The sequence below is a fragment of the Asparagus officinalis genome, chromosome 3 (assembly GCF_001876935.1).
Source record: "Asparagus officinalis chromosome 3, Aspof.V1, whole genome shotgun sequence".
Lineage (NCBI taxonomy): Eukaryota > Viridiplantae > Streptophyta > Magnoliopsida > Asparagales > Asparagaceae > Asparagus > Asparagus officinalis.
In genome coordinates, this window is record NC_033796.1 from 39,597,969 (window position 1) to 39,607,340 (window position 9,372).

The 9,372-nt window shown below is 34.3% G+C and overlaps 1 protein-coding gene across 1 annotated transcript; it reads left to right on the forward strand.

Annotated features, from left to right (window-relative positions):
• LOC109834984 lies at positions 996–2,075 on the forward strand. The gene has a single exon (XM_020402988.1). The coding sequence runs from the start codon at positions 996–998 to the stop codon at positions 2,073–2,075; it is 1,080 nt and encodes a 359-aa protein (XP_020258577.1).

A 9,372-nucleotide genomic window follows, 5' to 3' on the forward strand; every position in this document is an offset into this window, starting at 1 on the left:
AGTTCGTCATATATTTTAAATTGCTCATGAGCCCCTCTAATTCCAAGGGGCCTCACAATTTTGTCCCTCACTAAAATCCTCTTTAATAATTTCATATTAGTCCTTAAAAAACTCTTTAATAATTTCATATTAGTCCCTCATATATTTTAAATTGCTCATGAGCCCCTTTAATTCTAAGGGGCCTTGCAATTTGAACCCTCACTGACCAAATCAGTTTAGAGTGGCATAAATCAATTTACAGTGGCATAATATACAAGGGACTGAAAACTTCTTTACTAAGTTCATATTAGTCCCTCACATATTTTAAATTGCTCACAAGCCCCTCTAATTTCAACAGGCCTTGCAATTTGGTCCCTCAATGATCAAATCAATTTATAGTCAAAATAATGATCAAAAGCACTTAAAATATTATAATGAGTAAATATTTGACTATAGAAAAAATCAAAAGCACTTAAAATCAATTTACTAGAACATTTTGTAAATATATTTTCCTTAACAATTACCCACATCTATAGTTGAATTTTTATAGTGCAAACCATAAAGTTGACGATTCAGATAAACAAAAGATATATATAAAAATGCAAGAATTCATCAATTGTATAATAGAGCAATAATTAGACAAAAAGGCAAGAATTCATAAAGTTGACGATTCAGATAAACAAAAGATATATAGGAGTTTGGATTTATTGAGCAATGACAAACAGTTCAATTTCCATCCGAAATGCAAAAGGCTCAAGATAACTCATCTTATTTTTGTTGATGATCTATTACTTTTTAGCAAGGGAGATCTGGTATCAGTCAATAAGCTTCAGCAGTGTTTACTAAATTTCAGTGCAACTTCTGGGCTTGAGGCTAATCCTAACAAATGTCATATCTTCTTTGGGGGTGTAAATGAAAGGATTAAGGCTTCTATAAATGATTTGTTGGGTTACACTGAAGGAAATCTACCTATTAAATATCTTGGAGTCTCTCTCATATGCAAAAGACTTTCATATATGGACTGTAATCCTCTGCTCAACAGGATTAGCAATCAATTTCAGAAATGGTCTTCCAAGAGCCTCTCCTATGCAGGCAGAATACAAGTTATAAAAAGTGTGATTTTAGGTGTCCAAATCTATTGGACATCTAGCTACATTCTGCCTATGAAAGTACTTCAGAGAATTGATGAAATGAATAGGGATTTTTTGTGGGGAAAATCTGATCATAAGCAAAAAGTTTCTCTGGTAGCATGGGAGAAAATCTGTCAGGGGAAAAAATTTGGTGGATTAGGAATTTTCTCTGCTAAACTCTGGAATTTTGCTGCTGCTTTGAAGAATATCTGGTATATTCATGTGAATAAAGAGCTCCTATGGATTAAGTGGATCCATGGTACTTATCTAAAACACAATGATATCTGGACTGTTAATGCTAAAACAACTGATTCATGGCTCTGGAAACAAATGCTGAAAATCAGAGATAAGGCTTTGGATTTAACTGGAGGAGCTGATAACCTGAAGCTTATCATTGGATCTTGCTACAAGAATTCTAAAGTTAAACCATCAGCCTTGTATACAATTCTATCTCCAACTTCCCTCAAAGTTCCATGGTATAATACTGTTTGGGGAAATTTAAATTACCCTAAGCACTCCATCATAAGTTGGCTTGCTGTTCAAAACAGGTTGCTAACACAAGACAGGTTGGCTAGGATGGGGGTACTGAATGCAAATTCCTGTTATCTTTGCAATGGTGATGCAATAGAGAGTCGTGACCATCTCTTTTTTGAATGTGAATACTCTATGAATGTCTGGAACAAGATCATGTCGTGGCTTAACTTCAGATGGCGTTCTTGTAACTGGAATTGTATGTTGGAATGGTTCACTACCAGTTTGAGAGGCAAGGGTTTTAAGCAAAGGATTAAGAGGATGGCCTTTAACACTTCATTATACAAGATTTGGAATGAAAGGAACTCCAGGATTTTTATTCAGAAATCCAAAGGGCCTGATCAGCTAGTTAAAGAGATCAAAGTTGATATGTTGATACTAATACTCAATGGCAATACTGCTCCGGAAGATAGAGAATGGGTTTTATCACTGTAAATAGTTTTTCGGAGTATATGTGATGTTTTTTAGTATATCTGTCAAATATATAGGTTTTCTCATATTATGAGAATCATGATGTACAAAAATTTTCATATGGTTAAATGAATAAAATTTTTCATTGACCAAAAAAAAATGCTACTTATTCATGAAAATATGCTTAACAAAATATGCATAAACTTTGTGATTCTTACATTCTCTCTCCCATCTTAATAATCTTGAAGAAAAAAAAATCTATACTGCACTAAGAAGTTTAAAATATCCTCTAAATCAGTAAAAATCAGTTCTACAAGTATATGAGGTTCATCTAAATCTACACTACAGGGGGGAGGGGTGCATTGCGTACAATGCACATGCCCTCCTCAATAGTGTATAAAAAATGACTTTTTAACCCCAAAGGGATTTGGAAGAACAAGGAATGAATGGAGTACGCATCTTCAGAACCTCCTGCATCGTGGGAGATGTTCTGATCTACTCAAATGCGAAGGCAGACGCCCGTCACTAGCGACAGAGTAGTAGACTGTCGCCAATGTATCCACTCATTGTCCATGCTCGTCGTCAATGATCGGCCATCGCCATTACCTATTGGCGATGGCTAATCTGTCGCCAATGATGGGCCCTCCCTTAAAAAAAATTATCAAAAACTTAACCTTATTCTTTTCAACTCCATCTCAAGCCCTCCACCTCCAGCTTATTCTTCTGCTCCCACACCTGCCCCCGCACCTCGCCGCCCTACACTACGCCTTGTTCCCCCCACTTTGCCTCGCCACCCCCGCAATGCCTCACCGCCCCTTCTCTATATTTTTAACGAAGGGATTTCCCTTCGTTAAAGAGCTGAAAACCTTCGTTATTGTATGCTAACGACGGAGAAAAATCCCTTCGTCACCCGTCGTTGAAGCCCTCTTCGCTAAATGGTCACAAAGGGATATACTACCCGTCATTATAGAGTCTATAACGACGAAACATATTACCATCATTAATATTTACGACAGTAATTATCACCGTCGTTACCATCAGTAACTGGGATATTTTCCCGTCGTTACCATCAGTGACGGAATATTTTTCCGTCATTACCATCAGTGACGGAATATTTTTCCATCGTTACCATTAGTTACAGGGATATTTTTCCGTCGTTGAAGACTAATTAATAACGGTTGGATACCGTCGTAAAAGTCCACATAATGGGTAATTAGTAACACATCAACAACGGTGCTTTCCCTTCGTTGATGAACAAAATACGGTTTATAAAACCGTCATTGTAGACTACTAATTTTTAATATATATTAATAATAAATTTTCCATTCATAGGCAACTATCATATTATTCTCAACCAGACACTAAGATTCACAACAAAAACATATTAAAAATACCTAATAATGAATAAGAGGTAAAATAAAAATTTCATTCATTAATAACATCAATAAATAAAATTCCACCATCCTCAAATATTCAATACTAATAATAAGAGTTAATATCCTAATTGTTCCAAATAAAAATATATGAAACTATCTAAAACAAATTAAAATAAAAGTTTAGGGAAGACACATCTCTGACACCTCTAATTATCGTCAAAAGAAGACTCTAGCTACCCCCCTCCTAATCTTGTATGGATAGCCTGAAAAATTTTAAAAAAAATCACATAATTAAGAAATATCAATTAAGCAAATATTATCTTATTAAGTAAAAAATCATATTTTTTTAGTGCAAGTAGTCAATCATTATTTGATTCTGCAAAAAATTGGGCAATTATTAATCCAATCATAAAAAATAAATTGAAAGATAAAAAAGAAATAATAATAAATTTTAAGTCTCATCAACCTGCAGAATCATCATTCTCTTCATTGTTAGTATTTGCACTTCTCCTGCGATTTTGTGCAAAATTCTCCTCTTCAAAGTTTTCTGAATCAGCACTAAAATTTGTACCCATATTTTAATCTTGTATTGGATTTTGAATATTCAAGTTCTTGTCATGACAAGTACGGAGTTGTTCCCTTCTTAATGAATTTTCTGCAAGTGCTTGAAGTCGCTTCCTAATTAATGACCTGGGTGCTAGAAATTGTGCCCTTTTGCTTTTGGAAGTGACTTCTTGAGTTTTCATTTTTCTGCTATGAATAGGAATTTAAGTATCATACACTATGTATAAAACAAATGTCAAAAGAGAAATGAATAAAAGAAAAAGAAATCCCTAAGGACAAGCATAATAATAAATACATAATACACTAATGTAGAAGCACTTGCTGCAATGTCAAAGCCACATCCAAAATATGAAGAAAAGAACATCATATGTCTAAAAAAGGAATAGTTATAGTAAGATACAACTTAAAATTTATCTCAATAATACAATATCATTTGTGTTCAATTCTTTAATTAAAGCGTTCTAATTCTCTGCTTGAGTCTTTTTCCTCTTTTTTAAAGTTGAGACCGAATTTACAATAATTGGATCAATATCACTCCTTCTCAAATTGATATAATCATCTTCCAATGATGTTGATGTAATAGCCTGAGCATCAAATGATTCATCTTGCAAATAAGCTTCAACTCCATCGTCTGTTATCTCACAATCATCTGTATCTTGTGGCATATCATAGGAATCACGGGGTTGTGTGTCAACCTTCATTGGCATTATCCTCAACATAAAAAACTTGTGATGCTTGGCCAGCAAGTATAAAGTGGTCATTCGTCTTTAGCAAGTGTCGGTAGTTAATACTGATAAATCTATATTTGTCTTCTTTCAAAGCGGTCCATTTTCCTTTGCCGTGCACATCCTACCATTTACAACGAAATAGAACAACCTTTCTTCTACCAGGATACTCTAATTCGACAACTTCAACCAAAGCACCATAATAATCTATATCTCCACCATCACCAGCATCACCAACAACTACAACCCCACTATTTTGAGTTGATAAATAATTATCTCGACTTTCTGTATGAAATCGATGTCCATTTATGACAAATCCAGTAAAACATTTAACAATCTTACTTGGGCCACGAGATAATGAAAGTAAGTCATCATCTTCTCGATAACTCTGATAAACCTAAACAAAACCAAAATATGACCAAGTCATGGAACATGTAATAAAATGAACCAATCAAGATATTAAAAAATAAGGCAAGATATGTACGTACTAGAGCTTGGAACCACTCGATAAAGTTCTTATCCTAATCCTTATCATCATAGTGATCTGTGGGTTCTCTCACGAATTCATTGTAGTCCCTACATTAAAATATCATAAATATAATTAACGTTGACTAACTATAGTAAATTTATTAGTAGAATCTTAAACTTTAGTGACTTACTCAATGTGTGGTTGCACTTCATCACAGTTCTTTAGAACATAAATATGAGCTTGCAACCACTCACGTTCATCAAGGTAGCGGGTGGTGGCAGCACCCAATGCCCGCCCACTATGTCTGAAAATAGATAGTTGTGCTTCATTACATTCTCTATTGTCATCTTCATAATTTCTTTCAAGGCGATTAAACTTTGTCTCGAAGCCTTTTAGATATCTTGAGCAAAGTGTCATGCATTCATCTGCTATATATCCTTCTGCAATTGACCCTTCTGGACGTGCCCTATTTCTGATATATGACTTATAAGTATAAAGCTGACGCTCCACTGGGTACATCCATCGAAATCGAACATGCCCTCCAAGTATGGCTTCAGATGCTAAATGAACTACTAAATGCAGCATGACATCAAAAATTGAAGGTGGAAAAATCTTCTCAAGCTTACATAACGTAAGTGGAATCTGCTCATCAATTTGCTTAAGTTCATCCACCCTTAATGTCTTGGCACATAATATAGTAAAGAATATGGAAAGTTCAATAATTGGTTCACACACTTTTGCAGGAAGAAGGCCACGAATCGATGAATATGGAAAGTTCAATAATTGGTTCACACACTTTTGCAGGAAGAAGGCCACGAATCGATACAGGAATTAAGCGCTGCAAAAGAACGTAACAGTCATGACTCTTTAACCCTAAAATCTTACGCTCTTTAAGGTTTACACATTGAGAAATATTGGATGAAAATCCATCTGGAACTTTTAACTCCTTTAGAAATCCACAAAATTTGCTTTGCTCTTCTTGGGATAAAGTATAACAAGCTGCTGGCATCACAAGTTTATCTCCTCTTTGGATTGGATGTAACTCCGGTTTTAAACTCATTGCTTGTAAATCGAGACGGGCTTTGATATTATCCTTTGTCTTTCCTTTAATGTTCATGATTGTTCCCAGCAGACTATCACAAATATTCTTCTCAATATGCATGACATCTAAATTATGTCGCAATAAGAGAGTTCTCTAATATGGCAAATCAAAAAAAATATTTTTTTATTCCAATTATCTCCCTGTCTTTCGTGTGATATTTTAATTTTCTTCTCTGGATAATTGGTCAAGGTGATCCCTATAAGATCTTCCACCTGCTTAAGGATGTCATCTCCGGTTAGCTTCGGCGTTGCATACCCTCTCTTCCTAGTGCCATCAAATGATTTCTTATCCTTTCTCCAACTGTGATTTTTATCAAGATAGCGACGATGCCCCCATATAGCTCTATTTGCCTCCATATTTTAACCTGATAGAGTGAGTGTGCTTATTACAACAAGGACATGCTAATTTCCCCTTAGTGCTCCATCCAAATAAATTTGCATAAGCAGGAAAATTATTAATAGTCCAAATTAGTGCTGTACGTAAAATAAAATTCTGTCTCAGAGATACATCATATGTTCGAACGTCTGAGGCCCACAACTCCTTTAGTTCTTCTATCAATGGTTGTAAGTAGGTGTCAATAGCATCTCCAGGACCAGTTGGACCAGGAATGAGCATAGATAAAATAAAATTGGATTGCTTCATGCACATCCATGGTGGTAAGTTATATGGTACAAGTAAAACAGGCCATATGTTATAAAAAACTTTTGAATTTGTGAAAGGCTGGAAACCGTCACTTGCAAGACCGAGCCTAACATTTCGGGATTCTTCGGCAAAGCTTTCATGTAGCTCATTAAAGTTTTTCCAAGCCTCAGAGTCAGCTGGATGCCTCATCACACCGTCCTCAACTTGTCTTTCATGGTGCCATCTCATATTAGAAGCTGTCTTCGAAGACATGTAAAGCCTTTGCAATCGTGGCTTAAGAGGAAAATATCGCAATGTCTTTTGTGGTATTTTTTACTATTTGCCTTTCGCTTGATCTTTTTTCCATGTTTATCAAGTTTCCATCTAGAAGCACCACATCTCTGACACGTATCAAGACCTTCTTCACTTTTCCAAAACTGCATGCAAGAGAATGGACACAAATCAATTTTTTCATATGATAGGCCAATGTCTCGGATTAATTTTTTGGCCTCGTCATACGAATTAGGCAGTGTTGATTCCCCTGGCAATAGCTCCTCATTCAAAAACTGGAGCAACATTGAGAATGATTTATTACTCCACCTATTTAGGCTCTTTATGTGAAGTAGTTTCACTAAAGCAGATAACTTTGAACATTTAGAGCCTTCATACAAAGGTTTCTCGGAGTCACCTAAAAGACTGTAGAATTGTTTTGCATGTCCATCTGGTTCCTGCTCAAGAATATCCTGACTCGACGTGGCATCAGGTGCAACAACGCCAGTTGAATTATGAAATAAATCTCCAATTATTTCTTGCATTTCATCGTCACTCTGGATTTCTTCTGTCATTTCTTCTTGTTCTTCATCAAACTCCGATATGGACTCACCCTATCTTTCGCCGTGATAACACCAAAATCTGTAGTTTTTAATAATTCCATGAACAATCAAGTGGGTCTTTACTGACTCACGATTACCAGACTTCACATTGCTACATTTAACACATGGACATCGAATTTCAAAGTTGCCATTCTTTTGATTGAAACCATTAAACAGCTTCTCATATGCATAGTCTAAAAACTTATCAACCCCTTCTACATATTTTAGATCAAGTCTATCATCATCTACTAGGTCCATCCAATCTTTATTTGGTGCCATTTCCAAGCAATGTACTAATGCTGGATATTCGACTCTATAAAACAAAAAAACAATATAATTAGTTTATAATTAGATTGTGGTTTAATAAATATCGACTATATTTTATTTGTACAAACAAGTATTGTATATATTTGCAAATATCCCCTCCAAAGCATCATTTTACTAATTTGCCCTCTAAATTGTCTTTTCCATTTAAGCTTATGTCTCAATTTGAACGAATATTTAATGACCAAGCAAATCCAAAACACATTTAGTTAATTTCAATTTGTTTATGAACTGAATAACTAATAGCTATGCATTTACTGTCAAATGAGATAGCGAATCAAATATGATCAAATAGCTGAATGAATAATAAGTAAACTGTTTATTGTTTAATTGGTTCGCTTTCATCTTTATTATCCTATCCAATGTAGGATTATACTCACATATTAATAACCACAACACTCCCACTTGTAAAGCATAATTATTAGTAAAATATTATACTCACATATTAATAACCACAACACTCCCACTTGTAAAGCATAATTATTAGTAAAATTTATATTACGAAACTAAACCATATTTTTTATTAAATTGATAAATATATATGGCGTGAAATCAGCCAAGGGTTGTTACATTTGGGCCCGTATCTCAAGTGGGCTTTATTTTCGAGGGTCAAACTTTAGGTCAGCCCAGAGAAAGAGGGTTCGTTTAATGACCAAATAAATCCATATTTAAAATATTTTTTGTCGACACGTACAATTTTTTCAAATGTTAAAATACATTGGTATTTTACTTGATGAATGCGGACAATGGAACTTTTTATTAAAGAGTTTATTTATTTAATTGAAAAATGCATAGTTACGTTAGTATTTATAAAAATATATTAGCATATAGGTGAAATAAGAAAAATATATTAATTTATGCGTATGCCTGTATTTATATACATTGCCTTACATATGTCAAATAAGATAAGCAAATACATTGAATACATAAGTTATTATTAGATTGTGTGTTTTTCTTATAGCAGTACATTAAAGTGTTAGTTTTAATATATAACTTTAGGGCATTTAAGTGCAACCTTATAAAACTTTAAAGTATACAATCTAATGCAACAAGTGAAGGTATACAGTTGCAACTTATTAAAACTTTATGGTATAAATTGCTGCCAAAAAAGGGAGGGGAAACTATAGGGTACGTACTTGAATGCAATTGTAAGACCCTGTAGATTTTGATAATTTATATATGTCACTATTAGTGAGAAATAATATTTATTGATGATAAATATCTTTATGATATGGTTGCTCATGAAATCGAGCATTTTTGAGCTTATG